The following is an 18,947-nucleotide window of genomic DNA, read 5'->3' on the forward strand; positions in this document are numbered from 1 at the left end:
ATATAAATAGAGCACATCAAACATTATAGCATACACTTACCACTTAAGGTAAGTGTATTCACACTTCACATCGAGTATGCACACAGCCTCGAAAATATAACAAGGAAGTGGGCTAGAAACTCACCTGAATGCGGTTACGTTCACCGTTAATAGTTATTCCCTTCTTTAGCTGTGCGCGACTAACTATATAACAATTACACGTATCAATTAACTATCAATACCCATATCGAGTTTCTAGTCTATTTATAACTCTCGAAGAACGGGGGTCCGGGGACAGCGCCCCTGGCAGCGGGGTTCTAGGGGCGGCAGCCCTGCTGCAGGGTCCTAGGGGCAGAGCCCCTGGCTCTAAACTTTTATTTTCATTAACTGTCTTAACACATTTTTCATTAGGATTCTAAACTTATATTTTAATTGCTAACTTATAAAGTTCGAGGGCTTCTTTGTAATTATATCATTCTTTTCTAAGTCCAGGGACCTTTCTCTCATTCTTTCAAACTTCCAGTTCGTCCCAGTCCCTTATCGAATGGGGTTCATAATGAATGAACCCATTCGTTACTTCATAACGAACTGACTATTATAACGAATTGGACCTTATAATGAACTGGTCATCATCATAACGAATTGGACCTTAACGAATTGGTTATCATCATAAGGAATTGGACTTAACGAACTGGTCATCATCATAACGAATTGGACTTAACGAACTGGTCATCATCATAACGAATTGGACTTAACGAATTGGGGCTAGTTCGTCATTCTTTCATTAACGAATTAATTCACGAATTAAGGCTAGTTCGTTAAACCTTCGTTAACGAATTAGCTTTAGGTTAGAGAATGTCAGAAAAATTCTCTGACCTCCCTTACCTCGTACCCACCTTTTCCGGCGTCGTCATCGCCGGATAACCGGGATCTCGCCGGAAAAGCGAGATCTCGCTTGTTTCACCACCGTTTTCAACGTTTTTCATCCCGTTCAATCCAGATGTGAGCTAGGGTGACCCCTAGGCTCATCTTTTGACCGTTTTATAACCGATTCTATCCGGATCTCGTGACTTTAACGGTTTAGGGTGTCGGCTAGTAGTTTCTCGACTAGATCTAGCGGGTTTGGATCCATACAATAACATACTATCATTACCTCGGGTCAGGATCAGTTCTTCTTGGTGATTTCGGCTCAAGAGAGAAAGTAGGATGAGAGAGAGCTAAGTGTGTGTTTGGGTGGTGTATGGAATATGTGAAATGAATGGATTATGGAGTATTTATTGTTTATATACTATGGATCATGGGCTTGAGCCCATGGTCTATCTAACTTTCTTTCTAATCCAAGTCCACTACCCATATCTCTTTAACTATCAATCTACTAATCCAAGTAAATTTTCCCACCGTAAGTAAATAATATATTTACTATTATTTTTAGAAATTTTGGGATGTTACAAATTATCAGTATATCATCATCTATATGTACCACTAATTAATGTAATCAATGGCCCAGATTTAATAATTATCAGTTTCTCGTACTTCACCCTGTGTGTGTGTGTAACATCCTCAAAATTTGGATTCAAATTTGACAAACTTAGTAAAGTTGAAGGATCAAAAATATTCTCAAAAATAAGTAATGGGGAAATTAAATAAGGAATAAAAGTATTCCATAAGGAAGTTCAACCCATATTAACAAAATGGGAAAAGAGAATCTATCACACATGGAAAGATGGAAGAAAGTAGAAGCATTTCACATAGGATTAAAAAGGAAAATAAATTTCCTCCCACATGGGTAATAAGTAAATTTTGGAAACTCTTTATAAGAAGTTGAGTTTCCATAGTGATATTCTTATACACCAAACATGCACCAGTGGTCCTAGCGGAGGGTGTGAAGAACCCGACGCGCACGGGCACGGGCTTAGGTGATGAGCGCTTTGATGGCGCACTTTGCACTTCGCATCGCCGCAACCACTTGAGAGCCGCCTTAATGTTTTTGGAAAGTTTAGGGACCAAAAGATTAAAATTTTAAATCTTGATCGTTCGCGTTACGCGAAGGACAAAACACATTACTCGAGATTGATCAGCTTCGACGCGACGCAAAGTATCAAGCCATAACTGCTTCGCGACGTGTCATACCACGTGGCAGCCCCGGCGATGATACATCATTATGGAGTCGGTTCGCTCGACGCGAACAACTTAATCTTGGTCCTTCATGCGACGCGAAGGAACACAAAAATTTCAATAAATAGAAAGGTTCACGGAATTTCCATTTCATACCGAAATTCACTTTTCACACACACTTTGTCCCGGGAAACGTGTCAAGTCTCTAGTACGCACCAAACCATGAAGTTGTGATGGTATAGACTCTAGTACCCGATATATAGTGGAAGTGTTGCTCGAACAAGCTTAAGCATATAAACTCTGAATGCCCGTGTAAAGTAGGGGTTCTGCCTAAGTTATTATGTAAGGCCCCATTCCCGGTGCCTTAAATTTGCGTTGAATTTACTCATAAACACAATTCTAAATATCATAGTTAATTTAATCTTTCACATAAATAATAAAAGTCAACCATTCAGTACAAACATTAAATACTTGTCTTTAAAACATAACATAAAGTAGCTTATTAAAACATCATGACAAATCTTCTTTTGATGTTAGTCCCTTCAAATCATGCCATGTGTCTCTCTCTCAAGCCAACTACTTCAATCTATTTACATGTGTTCATACTAAAAGTTAGCTACGCTGAGTGAGTTCTAGTTAATCAGGTAACATACAACACATGCACACACTTATATATACGCATCCGAAGATAAATATTATATAACCTGCTTACCTTTTTTTCGTACATACATAAGTACATACCTTCTTTCTTTCTTTCTTTCTTTCATACTTTTAATCTTACTTTACATACTTACACATTTTAAAGAGCATTACGCCCTACTTCCTCGAGTATTATTAGGGCTCGGTCCCCTTTCTTCCTCAGATATTATTAGGGTCTGGTCCCTTCTTCCTCGAGTATTATTAGGGCTTGGTCCCTTTCTTCCGTACAGCCTTACCATACCTTTCACTACATTTATTTATAAACTTTCATACATACTCTCAATCTTTCATATAACATACATATATCATTCATGCATCATATATATAAAACAATCTCATCTTCTAACGATCACCTTTCCTGGCGATACGTGTAATATTCGAAGATCGTTCATGTACCGACAAGCATTCATATATAACTTCAATGACTTTCACATAAATCATACAAGGCATACACTATCACTTAAGGTAAGTATATTAACTAATCACATCTAGTATGCACACAGCCCCGAAAACATAACAAGGAAATGAGGCTAGAAACTCACCTGCAAGCGACTCCTTTCAATATTTATAGTAACGCCCTTCTTGAGATGTTTACGTCTAACTGTGTAATAATCATAGTATCAATTAACTACTTCTAGCTATACCATACTTCTAAGTTACTGTAACTCCTAGCTACGGAGGTCAGGGGGCAGCGCCCCTAGCAGCGAGGTTATAGGGGTGGGAGTCCCTAGCATGGCCCAAGGGGTAGAGCCCTGGCTGGGTTAAGCTGCCAGGTCATCTTGAAAAAAATTTATTTTCATTAATAAGTCTTTACTTAAACCTCATCAGAAAACTAAAGTCGGTCTTTCTTTCAAGGTCATTTCCCATTTTATATGTTACCTTTCCTTATTAAATCTTTACTTATTCTTATCTTAACCATCATATAAGTCCATATCTATCGTTTACGTATATGTACGCCATTTACCTTTCATTTAATTTGGAAAATCATTTAAGTGCATATATGTGTAGGGTGTGTAAGTTATTCTGGCATATAAGTCCCTTTTAGGCGTATAAGTTCTGTCCCGGGGTATAAGTTATTTAGCGTATAATTCATACATATACGTCCATATTCATACACGTTACATGCATACATATGCGTTCTATGCATACATATACGTTCATCTACATACACTAGACATACATACATATACGTTTACATACATACACGTTACATGCATATATATACGTTGCATGCATGCATATACACTTAGCATACTTATACGACGCAAACTTATGCACTACTTAGACTTATACGGCGTATAAGTTCAGTTCAGCTCCTTATTACGTGTTTTTAAGGTTTTTCTTTGATTCCGGCGCCGTCAGCCGCCGTTAACCACCATGGTTGGTCAGGGTTTGATCGTTTATGACCTAGGTAGCTTCGAGGTGTCCAGATATGAGCTAAGGTGGCCCTTAAGCTCGTTTTTGGTTGATTAAACACCCAAATAAAGCTAGATCTAGATTCAAATGGATCATTCGGCATCCCGAGACTGCGATGTCAGGTTCTAATATGTTGGATTAGCTTAGATAAATGATTTCTTACCTTCGGTTGGTCTTGGATCGTTGAAGAGAATAGAGTAGAGAGTGTTTGGCTTAAGTGTGTGTTTTTGGTGGTGGAGACTAAGGTGTAAAATGGATGGAGATGGAAAGAATTAGGGTATAAAGGGTATTTATACTCCCTAAGCCCATAAACCTTAGGGTCATCTATCCTTTTAAGTCCATAATTAATTCCGTCTATCATTCTATCTTTATTATTATATTATCATTATTATTCTACTAACTCAATTTAATTCTTTCAACGTAAATATATATTAAATATTATTCTTAGAAATTTCGGGATGTTACATATTATTTTAATATATCATGGCTTATACCCTAGTCGGGGATATATCCTAGACCTTGATCAAATTAAAAGGTAATAGTTAAAATAATATTTCATTATGATTAAGAAATACAAAATTATATATACAAATGTTATAGCTAAAATATTGTTTCTTCATGATTAAGAAACATTAGCTTTTACATATAAATGATATAGTTAAAATGTTTCTTCATAATTAAGAAATGTAAAAGCTTTATACAAAATGGTATAGTTAAAATAGTGTTTCTTCATGATTAAGAAACATAAGATTTTACATACAAGGATTATAGTCTGATTAACGTTTCTTTTTGAAGAAGAAACTTATTATAGATGTTTCTTCATGAAGAAGAAACTCAGCACAGGATTGGTAAATTAAATAAAAAGACTTAAGATCTAAATATTTTATTCTATCAAATGATCAATCAAGGTTTAAAGCTATCAAAACCAGGCTAAAGGTCTGTAGCCGGATCAAGAGATGATCCGAGCATTTATAAGCCTATTTGTTTATAGGTTAATCATCAATCATTCATAAATGTTTTCAAACGAGATCACCACATCATTCATAACATATATCACATGTGAATACGTTCAACCTTTTTATATAACGTGAATACGTTAAACCTTTTAAAATCATTCATTGAGATAAACGGGTTGTTCATCTTAAACTGTAAGTCAAATGTTTATAAGAGATTACATGATCTCTAACATAAGGATTTAAGGAATTACGTGATCCCTATAATATACAAGATAGAAAATAAAAGCAAGCAGACCGAGTACACATGTGTCTGGATCCAAATATAATTGTTTAGTCTATCAATCCAGGCTACATGGCCGCAGACTGGTAGTCATAATAAAGTTCTCCAATAGGCGTAAGTTCCCAGAGTACCGTAATCGTGTGTGTATGGCAGTGGTACAAATCCCAGAAATAAGAGACGTTCCTGCTGAGCTTGTACATGAAACCATCTTGTCAGTCAAATAAAGATTTATAAAATATTTTTAGAGTCAACGATTCACCAGCATATCGCTGACGTATTTTCCTTCACATTTCAGGGAAATAGATTAGCATAGGTAGCAAGGAATTAGAGCCATTATGGAGTTAGATACCCGTAAGGTATAGATGACTCTGTTTTAAATTATTAAAATAATGTAAACAAGATTTAAACGCGATTTATAAAACAAGTACTCGAATATATAATATCTGATAAGGTTTCAAAATAAATTAATATTTTATTATAAACAAAGTCTTTGGCTAAATAACCTACAACTCTGATATATTTACAAAACATGTACCGACTATTGGTCACACGCCTATGCCCTAAGTCGGGGTGTGAAAGTGTGTGTGTGTGTGTAGACACACTAGTTTGAGACATATGTACTACCCTTGAAATTCGTGAAAGTACAATATTTAATAAATAATCGGTATACAATAAACAATATATTTGCTAAACACTCTTAACACACATTGTATGTTAGATAAGTTAAATAGTGAATCTTTTAGTTTGTAATAATATACTTTATTACTTGTGTCCTTAATAAGAGAACTTAAACCGTAAAGCGTATAATGTATGCCATTAATTTAATTAGAACTCAAAAAATCCAACCGTATAAAATGCTAATAATGAAAATTAAGGAATTTTGTATGACAAAATATATATATATATATATATATATATATATATATATATATATATATAGTGTTTACAGAGTAAAGAAGTAACGACCTACACAAATATTCTCAAAACAGCCAGAAACCAGAACCTCAAACGCTTACGACGACAACCAACACAAGAAAATATATATTTTATTTGCATTCCCATCACGCTACGTGAAGGATGGATTCACGCCTCGTCGCGATAAGCGAAGGCTTATAATTATCCGAATATTTTTTGTGGTTGTCACGCTACGCGACGAATAAAAGCTGAACCCATCGTACTACGCAAAGTGGAGGGTAAGTAACCGTGAAACGCTGCATGCCACGTGTCAGGCCATGTGTCATAGCTAGGGTTCACTCGGCAATGCTATAAAGTCACCACGCTAATCGATGACCTCCTTTTTAGGTCGTATTCGCGACCGGCTTAGAAATCAACTATAAAAGAGAGGGATCAAGGCCTTGTCCGTAATTCCAAATTTCACTCGTTCTCTTTTTGAGTTTTTCTGTTATAAGTAAAATGTTGGTATAATACCACTAGTTGTTGCATTGATACCCTGTCAGATCGATCGAGACTATGATACACGAATCCAAATCTCTGTCTGAACAAGGTGAGACTTTGAGCGATTATGTAAAGTTTTCAATCTTGTGATTATCGTTAAAGCTTTTCGGTTTATACTAATACATACTACATTGTATTAAATTAGGTACTTATTACCAAGAAGCTGGTAGTTTTTAAATTTGTAATTTTTATACAACTCACATTTTTAATGAAATGACCAGTTTTTCAAACCTATCATTGAGATTATAATACATGTATAACTCATGACAGAATATAATAGTCCAAATGTTTTCAAAAATGTTTCATATTGTTTTCATTACATTACCGTGATCAAGTATTTGTAGACTTACGAGATGATTACTACTAGTATTGTGGGGGGTTTTGTATATAATTCTTATTTATTTCGTTACTTATTGGACAAAGAGTTAGCCTATAAGTAATATGACCACAGTCACAAGTGACAATTCGGTAATTTGTAAGCAAAAGAATGTAAAAACATCTTATTGATGTACTTTAAAATGTGTCATTATTAAATGAATGTATTCATCAGTATTTTCAGTTGATCAAATGTTTTTTTAAACATGTTTCAGGTGACTTGTTGTGAAGAAATAGAAACAATGCTACATGACACTCCATATTAGATAAAGTGTTTTGTCACTAGAATAAAAAGTATGTTATTCTTCTAAATTAGGGGTTGTCACTATAAAACTTATGTTTGTATAAGAAATGGGTTTTACCCCCAGTTTGTGAAACAAGAATCACGGTGTTTTAAACTCTGATAATTTTTTCTAACTACGACTCTGATAATATTTTTCACTGCCAAATATTTTAATCAACATCGATACCACTGCTCGCATTTGCGGACTCTCTCGGGATATGGGGTTAGGGTTGTGACGAAAGATATATTCAAAATGAGTTATTATGAGTGTTAACATGTATGAAAGATACAATTCAATATTATACTTGTTAATATATAGTAAAATTTGATGATCCCACATACGTGATAAAGTTCAAACTTTAAATCCAAATTTCAGTAAGCATACCTTGAATAACTTTTTTTATTAAATAAGATATAATTATAAATTCAATATTTGCATATATATATATATATATATATATTGAATTAACACTTTTTGACATAAATTTTAGGAATGACAAAATATTATTATTATAAAGTTTATTAAAGGAAACTTCACAGTTAAATATGTCTTGATGAGAGTATAATATCTAAATGGGTGACATCCTCGGAGTCTTTACTTGGGCATCCACAAACAAATCAGTGAGCTTTTCATAGGCAAATAATATTGTTGTATGGGGGGCTGATTAATACAAATGGTATCGGAGCCATTCCCAATCCACTGAGGATGTGGGGCAAATCTCATCAAAGATGGCGAGTCCCGGCCCCCAGGGCGTTCTGAGGGATATCTTAGCAAATCTCACATCTATGAGTGGGATGGTGGGACAAACCACATCGAGGATGATGTATCCAAAAGTGAGAATTTTTGTAACACCCTAGACAAATCTCATATTGGTCATAGACAAAAGAGATTCTTCATTCATAATGAATGTCTTGCCTCTTAAATCATTAATGAGTTTTGGTTAAATGCTAGTGGATGAGAGAACTCCAAAGCATATTTAGGTGAGAGTAGTTTAAGTTCGGGCGACCTCTTGGAAGTCTTTACTTGGACTACCAATAATAAATTAGTGAAATCTTCATAAAGAAAACGAAGAATATTAATGGTAGGAGAAGTTAAATGTTACAGTTTACCTCTATTTTAAGATATAAATCTAGTGAAGATGAGAACATGTAGTTGAACAAAAAAAACGACTAAACACACCAAAAAAAATGGAGTTCAGAGGCCCAATTAATATCAGTAAATTAATTGTTAACTAATAAAATGTATACCAGACTACTAGTCATGATATGATCATGTCCAAAACTCCATGATAATGCTTACTTTATTAAACCTCTAAACTTAATCATGGTTGTCTTTTAATTTTATAATAATGACTTCCTGACTCATACGAAAATGCATTAAGCCATCGCGTCCTCTTAATGTGTCATGTGTCCTTTTTCTGGTGTAAATTAATCGAGAAAATAAGATTCATTTTGTTTGTCACACATAAAATTTGTTAAGATAGAGAACGTGTAGATAACGTTGGCAAAATATAAAATGGTCACGTGGGTAAAGGACCCATTGTTTCCTTATCGGTTTCTATATCATAATCTTTGTTTTCATAATCCAATGTTTATAAATATCGAAAGACAATTATTTCAATAAAATAACATATATGTAAACTAATATAAAAAAGTACTACACCCTTGGTGTTTTCCTAGTGACATGGTACCTACATGAAACGCAAACACTACTACGGACGTTTTGGGAAGGGGGCGTTCTCCCTTGGAGCTTCTTTGTGGTGACGACGCTTTTCAACAAAGTGGACACCACCTTTTTTCAACAAATCACTATCACCCATATTATTAATATTTAATTTTTTATATTATTTGAATACTATATTATATATTTGAATTTATATGAAGGTGAAACCATTACACATTCATTTAGTGGGACATTTTTCACCTATGTTACAATAATGTGACGAAACGTCTTTTTACTTTGCTTTATGAAACCACTACGGATGCTCTTAATCCGTCACACTACTAGAAAAGATATATAGCCACGAATTACCTTTAACTTTTGTGACACGCTTAAAAGTCCTGTTAAATTATGTATAATTTTGTCTCTCAATCAAAAATATATAAATAACAAATAGCATAAGTCTTGAACTACAAATGAAATCAAACTGAAGCGAATGAGTAAATTGTTATATATTTGCAAAAGTTATTTGAAATATACTAATAACGCATCAAGTGGTTTTGTGTTCCGGGATGTGATATGTATATGCATAACGGAAATTGAGAACTCGATTTTAAAGCCCAAGTGAACGGAATCTAAGGGTAATAGGAGTGTTCCTTTCAATAGATTATATAATCCGGACTAGACTCCACTAATTATGTACTTCTATCTCAAATTTACCTTGAACTACACAATTCTACGTACAATAAATACTTAAATAAACTTGTTCGTTTTACTTTACAAATCTATAATGAATACAAACTCAAAGCACAATGTTAAACAACCATTTTTTTCATTCTAATTTAACTGCATTTAAAGGTGATTTCTTGGTTTCTTTGTGGCCAACTGAAGGTAAGCATGAACGGCAAAACAACAAACTTGAAGGGTGGTGTGCTCCATATGACCATATCCATATACATATACAGATATACTATGTTGTAGCGCACACACAAAATTTGTCATGTGGGAAACATAGTATGGTTGATGATAGGTATCAAATTTCAGAAATGGTCCACATGGATGCTCTTTGTTAATAGTTTTGATGCAACTAACATACGAATAATGAGAGTGCAAGGTATGGAGATATTTTAAGATGGTGGCATTGATCCGTGATCCCTAAAAGATGGATGGTTGTTATGGTTAATGCTATTCCTTTTACTTTATATCATTTTAAGCATCTTAAAAAAATGATCGTGACTTTCTTGCAACCTTTTCGTCACCTTTGTCAATAGTGTTTGCTTGTTGACATGTTTGCTTTCACAAGTGAATTACTTTTTAGTCTTAAAAAAGACCAGAAGTAGATTTAAAAAAGTATTTTATATTTTAATTTGCTATTTATGATTAAACATTAATAAAGAAATGAAGATAATTATGATGATTAGGTAAGTGATATATATAAGCTCCTTTCATCAAATCAAATGAAAACGAGAAAAATAATTTATAAATTTATATGTCGCTTCCACTAACGTTTCTTATCTACAGTTATCCACAAAAAGAAGCATTTTCATTAGGGTTCTTTGGTAGGATGCTTCAATAATCTATAGTAGTAAAATCTACTCCTATTACATTATACTTTACATCAATAAATTTATTCTTTTTTTTTATCAAGTTTTGAACCTGGACATTCCCTCTAAAAAGCAAGCGCCTCTATCTATTGGGCTAGCCCCACACTGGCCTTATAGTAGTTCTTAAATCATATGTGTGTCTCTAATTAAATTATTTTGTTCATCTTTATGCTTAGTTAAAATAAATTAGGGGCCTATAACTTCATAGCTCACTTGATTGTTTGATTGTAAAAGTGTTTGAACAAAAACCAGCCATGAGCACCTGAGATTAATATATCCTAGTAATACCTAGTTCTCAATTTTGGATTTCTTATATATAGACTTGTATTAAACATAATTTAGTAACTTGTACTCAACAATAATCATTTCAGATCGGTGTTCCATACACATTGTATATTTTCTTCAAAAACTATATCAAAGTCGTCACAATAATCATTTCAGATCGGTCTCATGCTTCATTGTAAACAAGTCTTGAACTTTGAACTAAATGTTCCTCCAGGCTCCAGATATGATGTAGACATGTAGTACAATAAAAGGTTCACAATATTAACCACTTATCAAACACAATCGATAAAATCAAATGAAATCATAAATATATAGAAGCTGTTTAACAAACTAATATGTTTAAACTTGCATAATATGAATGAAATACGTGCATACCCGTTTGAAAGGAGACATATTTCATTATCAGGCTTTAGTTTCAAACCAAAACATAATAAAACTACATAAACAAAAGCCCAACAACGAACTCAACCCAATAAAAAGGATTTTTAGACTCAGCATTCTCTTGGGCCATAGAAGAAGCCCATAACCAATATTAAATAGGAAATAATTACTAGATGGCAGAGAACAAGGTGTCTCCTGTGACCTCTCTAGCCAATTAGCCAGTGAGTGGAGCCAATTGTCTTAGCCAATTCACATGATTTTAATACTTATTTTTCTGGAAAAGCAAATAATTTTAATATTTTAAACAACTTTTTAATAACTTTTATATATTAAACCCGCATGCTGCATTGGAGGTAGCAGGAAAATGGTCGGTATCGGTTCGTTACCGCAATAGACAGTTGTGGAGTGTAGTGTGTAATTAAATGAAAGTTGTGGGGTATCATATACAAATAGGTGCATGTGGTTAGTTGTGTAATTAATGGAACTTAAGGGTTATAATATGAAATTTTGTGAGGTTAGTTGCATAACTCTTTTTAGGCCGGTATCATTAGACAAGCCGCAATTAGCCCAAATAAGAAACAAGAACTTACATTACACAAAAACAAACTAACAAACAATAAAAACACATACTGTAAAATGAAAATTGATAAAGTTGACCATGCATAAATTTTCCCAATTCAAGCTCGACCTTCTCATCCGATATTTCACTCATAAGAAGTTAAGAACGATGTTGCCTTCATATCGTTAATCACCTTATTCACCGAAAACCGTATATTTTAAAGATCTTATTATTCCGAATTCTCTACATCATCCAACACGTGACAAGTGAAATTTCTTGAACAATTAAACTTACCTCTTTGTTTCTCTTGTGTTCATTAGAAAGCTCCAGCAAATTCTTAACCGATTCATATTGGGAAGACGTAGATAACTTCACCCAATTATGTAAATAGACCATATCATTTTGGTCAGCTGGCATTGAAAAATTATGTGACTTGAGGACTCCGGAAACATACCCCATTACACACAAGTTTTATCTTCAACATTTATAGGTCTTGCCAATGAAGCGATTTTTTTAGCTATTCGATCGTGTAATAATCTCCATTTAAGAAACAATTTACTTTGATCGGCACCCACTTTATCCAAAACTTTTGTTCCACCCTTATGTATTTGAGGTTATCTATTTCTCATCTCAAGGCTTTAAAATATTTTCCTTACCTTTTGAATCTTTCCATACCCATACATCCGGTACCGTCTTTATTTGGGCGGCCGGCAAAATCAAATCAATACACCTGCACAGTTCATCTCTAAGAGTTCTAGGTGTATAGTTTTTTGTTACATCTCCAACGCCGGCACCTCATTATTTAACAAAGAATAAGAATCTTTCACAATGATATCTTTGTGTTTTTCTAATACAAATAGAGATGGATATAGGATTTTCTGTGGTTGATTACGTACCCAGTTATCCAACCAAAACATAGTTTTGTCTACCATACCTAAATTAATCCGCAACCGATCCTTCAAATCATTCAAGGAATCATCTTTCTCCAAAAAATCAATTTCTTTCCACGTTCCACCTAGATGAATCTTGAGATATAATATGTAAACTGATTTGCACATAATTTAAAACGTGTATTCGATAATAACTTACTAATTATGTTATAAATAATCATGTGTCATGAAATTAATAATATTGTATATGAATGTATTGTTAGAATTTTAATATAGTTGAATTAATTGGTCAACAAATGTAATTATAATACTCATTAAACAAATTAGGGATGTGCGGAGTTCACATTTGTTTTAGTTTGTTATGATGTTAGAGGCGAAGCCGCTAACAAACGGGGTCCGAGGCAATACCCCCGGTTAGCAAGTTTCAAGGGGCGACAGCCCCTGGCCGGGGTGGAAAATATTTATTTTGTTAATGGGTGCTTCATTAAAAATTTATTAGAAAATGAATTTTATGATTATGTCACACATAATCCTAAGTATTATTTTGGAGGTAATATTAACGAAATTCAAATTTCAAAATAAAACTTCATAAGGCAATTATCCTAACCCTAATTGCTCTAGAGATAAACATTTTGTTCGTATCAGTTGGCTGTCTATGTGGTTCACAATTCTCATGAAATTCATACTAAGTTCTTGTTTCAATTTATAGTTTTATCTGATTAAAGTATTTGAGAACAACCAAATAAGTTTTAATCTGGAAATTTTTACACAACTCTATGAAAATCTAAGTCTAAATTTCCAGAATACCCAACATGCATTTAGTAATTTGGTCTTCATACTTTGTTGTTTCATTTTTTATACATGACTTAATCAAATGAAACTGTGAATATGTACATCACGGAACATTGAGACGAAAACTCAGTGAACCTAAAACTTTAGAAATTAGAACCTAGTTGGATAATATTTAATTATCCGTCAGCCATATATATGCAATATATTAATCTATGAGTGGTATATATATATTCTTATCATCTGAGGAACATAATATGTCATTGACTACATCTGTGCGTTTTCAATTGGTTATAGATTTTGCTTTCAAATTCTGGTAATTAATAAAGGTGCTTTATAGGTTCGTATATCTCAAGATTTGTTATACTTACTAAGATTCTAATAAACAATATGAAATTTGATTCGATCACGTTTTCTGGGGGCCAATAAACTAACTTATGGCCTAACATAACATGCCACAATGTGCAATGTTGCTGCATTTTATCCAAGTATCATAGTTCCCTTTAAAACAAATAACAAAAAAATAATATATAATTAACAAGGGTGGGATTCAAGTTGTATTTTTGGGTTTAGGATTTTCTAGGACGGAATCTGTAACATCCTGTTTTTCGTTCGGTTAATATAATAATATTTGATGTTATGAGATGGTCTTGGGTTGGATTAAGTAATATGGGTAATGAACTTGCGTTATTAAAGGAATGACCATAGGCTTAAGCCCATGACCCATAAAATATATACCATAATCACCCATTAATCCATTTTTTTCACATATTCCATACACCATCCAAAACACACACTTAAGCTCTCTCACATATTCCTCTCTTTCTGTAAACCGAAACCAAGAAGAAGAATCGATCCCGACCCGAGGTAACGAGATTTAGTCGCGAAACGACGAGCCGACACCCTTAAACCGTTAAAGTCACGAGATCGGGGTGGAATCGGGTATAAACCGATCAAAAGGTGAGCTTAGGGGTCACCCTAGCTCAGATCTGGATCGAACGGGACGAAAAACAGTGAAAAACGGTGGAAAATAACCAAGATCTCGTTTTTCCGACGAGATCTCGGTTTTCTGGCGATGACGCGATATGTGATAATTAGACTAGAAACGCAATATGTGTAGTGATAGTTAATTGATACTTGTAATTGTTATACAGTTAGTCTCGCACAACTAAGGAAAGGAATAACCATTCACGGTGAACGTAAACGAGTTCAGGTGAGTTTCTAGCCTCATTTCCTTGTGTTTTCGGGGCTGTGTGCATACTCGATGTGAAGTGTGAATACACTAACCTTAAGTGGTAAGTGTATGCTATAAATGATGTATAGTTCTCATGTAGAGATTATGAATGAATGTCCGATGGTGCGTGAACGATCTTCGGATATTGCACGTGTCGTCAGAGGAAAGTGATCCCTAAGTGGTTATAAGTGTGTGTGAATGTTATGATGTGACTTGCTTATTATGTAAATGATGAACTGATAGGAAGTGTGTTGTAGACAAATAGAATAAAGTGTGACAGAAGTGGAAAGGGGTCTAGTAGAGTGTTAGTGGCATGACGATAGTACGTGGTAGGGTAAGCCGATACGTGCATTCGTTATTAAAGTGGCATAACGAGAGAACGTGGGAGGACAAGCTTCTACGTGCCTTCGTTATTATAGTGGCATAACGTGAGTGCGTGGGAGGGCAAGCCCGTAATCAAGTGGTTAAGACGTAGGTGACAGTTAATTGGTCAAGCGGTAAGGTGATCAGGATAGACAGCGGACAATGTATATTCGGATACGTATATAATGCATGAAAATGGTTGTATGGTAAGTTGCTTGATTAACTAGAACTCACTCAGCGTAGTTGACTTTTAATATGCACGCAGGTGAACAGGTTTAAAGAGCTAGCATGAGGATGACACATGGCATGGATTGAATGGCTGACATCCAAAGATAAAAGAGAGAATGTTTAAACATGATGATTTATATTGTGATTTAAAGACAAGTTAGAATGTTTTGTAATTGGTGATTGAAGTTTTATGTATCCCGCAAAAGTTTTAATTAACTCTGATTGTAGAACTGTGTTTATGAGTAAATCCGACATGAAATGTAGGGAATCAGGACCGGGGCCTTACAGGTTCCTCGGGTTTAGGAAATTTACATCTAGAACCAAAATCCGACCCTAATCTCTCTCGGGTTATTCCAAATCGGGCTTTATCTGGTTGGGTTAATCAGGCTTTGAGGATTTTTTCCTACAAAATTACAAAGATAAACATAATGCAAAATATTACAGCAACGTAAATAAGTAAAATAATAGGCCAACATAATCCAAAAGCACAATTCGAAGAAGTAAAGCAACATTATCATCTTCACCTGCGAAATCAATCGAGCAATGCGTGTAGCATTGAATGGATTAATATGAAATCAAATCGTAGAAATAGTAGAATAAATAAGCAATTATAACTTATAGAATTTGAAATAAAGCAATGTCAGTCCATGAGTTTGTGATTAAACAGTAAACAGTTGAACGCATCACACACTAATAACACATATTAGGGTATAAAATGCCAAATGGGTTTTTCAGGTTTGCTCGAAAGCCCTTAACGAGTAACCAAAACAAATTAAAATGGTCCATGTTCAGGTTTGGTGAACTCGGATTGTGTTCCATGGAAATGAGTACTTTTGGGATTGGAGTAACAGTATTTCAGGTCGGGTTTCAGATTACATATAAAAATCGCATACCTACCTACAAGTAAAACCACTAGAGTTATAATAGAAATAAAAAAGATATAGACAAAAGGTTAATTTATCACACTTCAGTTTCCAGCACCATGCTCATTAATTATTTTAAGAAATTCAAAAAGAGCATGTGTACACTCTTCTCAAAGGTGAGATCCACCCATCCCTCTAATTCAATTTTGCCACATTTCATCACTTTCTTTCACCCAAATATTGGCTTCCTCTTATCAAGGACCCTACACTTCTAACTCAGTTGCCTTAACCCATTGATCATGGTTCAATCAATACAACTTGTCACCTCATCATTCATCCACGTGTCACAAACTAACCCTTAGATAAAAGGTCCCATTTGTGTCTACAAGGAAATTTTCAATCATGGACTAGCATGAGACACCCATGAGCCTCCAACACTTTCCACTCCATACCCAAAAACCTAAAATTATTGAACCTAATGGTGACAGGAACAAAGACAACCCTCAATGATGGTTCCAAAAGCAAAAGTACAGAATGAGGTGCAATTATTCGTCCCACATATTTCCATTCCAAACAAAACCCTCAAATGAAAACGAACTAAATTGTAAGAACTCGTTTGTAATGATAAAAAAATATGGTTTATTAAACGAAAGTAAGGAATCCGTCTTCAACATGACAATCTTGAAGTTGTAAATTCGTTTTAAACAAATATATCCGTGAAATCACAAAGGAATTAATTGAAAGTTTGGTTTATTGAATAAACAAATATCCCGTATCGAATTTGAGACATGGAAACATAAAAGTTGTGTTCATAAACTTCTATTCATACTTCTTAACCAGGGAAAGTGAATTTAATAATTGGATATGTATCATAATTTTTTGTATACATAAAAGAATGAAGGAAAATAAGGTAATTAAGATTTAAGAGGGGCCACTATTAAAAGCTAGGTACTATATAATGTTATCATCATTTGGTCACAAAAACAATCATATTTACAAGAACATTGCACAGCCAAAAATATAGCCTTTACTTTATCCTTCCCAACCTCCCTCTTCTCTATATATTTCTAATTCCATGATAGAATTATAGTTAAAGAAGGAGATAGATGAAGAACACCATAAGATGTTGTATTTCATGCATTCTTCCTTGCGGGGCACTTGATGTAATTCGTATCGTACACTCGAATGGGTATGTGGAGGAAATAAGTGGGACAGTAAGCGCAGCCGAGATCATGAAGCTACACCCTAAGCACGTACTAAAAAAGCCCTCTTCTCCGTCCTACACCGATGAAGGGACGGTTACTTGTCCAAAGATCATCATCTTGCCACCAGAGGCCGAACTTAAGCGTGGCAAGATTTACTTTCTTATGCCCGTTCCTCCTTCATCCTTGCCTGAAAAGACTCGTACTAAGTCATCAACTACAAGGAAGAAAAAGAATATGTGCAATAATAATATTGTGAACGACAGTGAAAATAATAATCTATTAACGAATCTTATTGTCTCGGATCGCTACTTAACTGAGATTTTATCCGAAAAGGTAAAGGATCGAAGGAGAGGGCGTGTTGGCGTGTGGAGACCCCATTTAGAGAGCATTTCTGAGGCTACAAGTGATTTGTGAATTAGTATCAGTTTGTCTTCATCATATTTTCTCCTTCAGCATCAAATTCATTTTCCATATTCTTATTTGAGTGCATCTTAATTTCTGTTGTTTTTGTTCTTTTCTTTTTTGAAGTTATGTATATACAAAAGGAAAAAACAAGAAATAACATGTGATCAAATGCTTTCTTCTCTTTATATGCATGATTCATAGCAACTTTAAGTTAAATTTATATTTATTGTATAACTTTGACTCTATCAATAGAAAAGGATACACTCGTGGTAGCTACATTTATTCTTCTACGATAAATAATAAAAATGCAAATTAAATAAATTTTTGGAAAACAAATAAGAAACTCCTACGTACGTTACGCAAAAGTGAGATTTGACATAATGTTATGTAAAAGAAGTTTTCACTTTTATTGAAAAAAATCCACTCAAAACAAGTGATATTTTTACTGGCTTTGTGGATTAATAAATTATTTTCTTAATTAAATACCATCAATAACTTTTTTATTTAATTAGGACATGCTACAACTAATATAAATTTATTTTAAATAATGTATATTTTGAAATTCTATGTTAAACTAATTAATTAAGTTTAAAAGGAAAACTAGTAAATCATCTTACATTCTATTAATTATTGGCTAATTATTATATGACTAATGTCATATGGCTCATGTGAGCCTACCCTACCAGTGTCACATACCAACCATCTAGTTAAGTTTATATAAAGCTAGTTTGGCATAATTCATAAAAGGTTAGATCGATAACATCATATGCTATATTTGTTTGTGTGCGACAATTATTTATATGAGTTTTGCAGGTTATCGGATGGGTCGGTAGTCCACCAGTAATTCAAATGACTTGTTAAAAACAATTAGTCTCTACAACAATATTCTAAGTGTTAAATGGGAGCCAGTTTCTCTAAACAAA

General features: G+C 34.0%; 1 protein-coding gene across 1 annotated transcript; it reads left to right on the forward strand.

Moving 5' to 3' along the window:
• The first annotated feature begins 17,365 nt into the window (after positions 1-17,365).
• On the forward strand, positions 17,366-18,087 carry LOC143594412 (uncharacterized). The gene has a single exon (XM_077073734.1). The coding sequence runs from the start codon at positions 17,521-17,523 to the stop codon at positions 18,031-18,033; it is 513 nt and encodes a 170-aa protein (XP_076929849.1). The 5' UTR covers positions 17,366-17,520; the 3' UTR covers positions 18,034-18,087.
• Positions 18,088-18,947: the final 860 nt, after the last annotated feature.

This window comes from Bidens hawaiensis, unplaced genomic scaffold (assembly GCF_021521415.1).
Source record: "Bidens hawaiensis isolate Kalapana, Puna unplaced genomic scaffold, B.hawaiensis_p1.1 tig00043601_1, whole genome shotgun sequence".
NCBI classification, from domain to species: Eukaryota; Viridiplantae; Streptophyta; class Magnoliopsida; order Asterales; family Asteraceae; genus Bidens; species Bidens hawaiensis.

What these genes read in the sequence shown, in the direction of transcription:
- LOC143594412 (XM_077073734.1), top strand. Translation starts at nt 17,521, where the DNA reads ATGAAGAACACCATAAGATGTTGTATTTCATGCATTCTTCCTTGCGGG.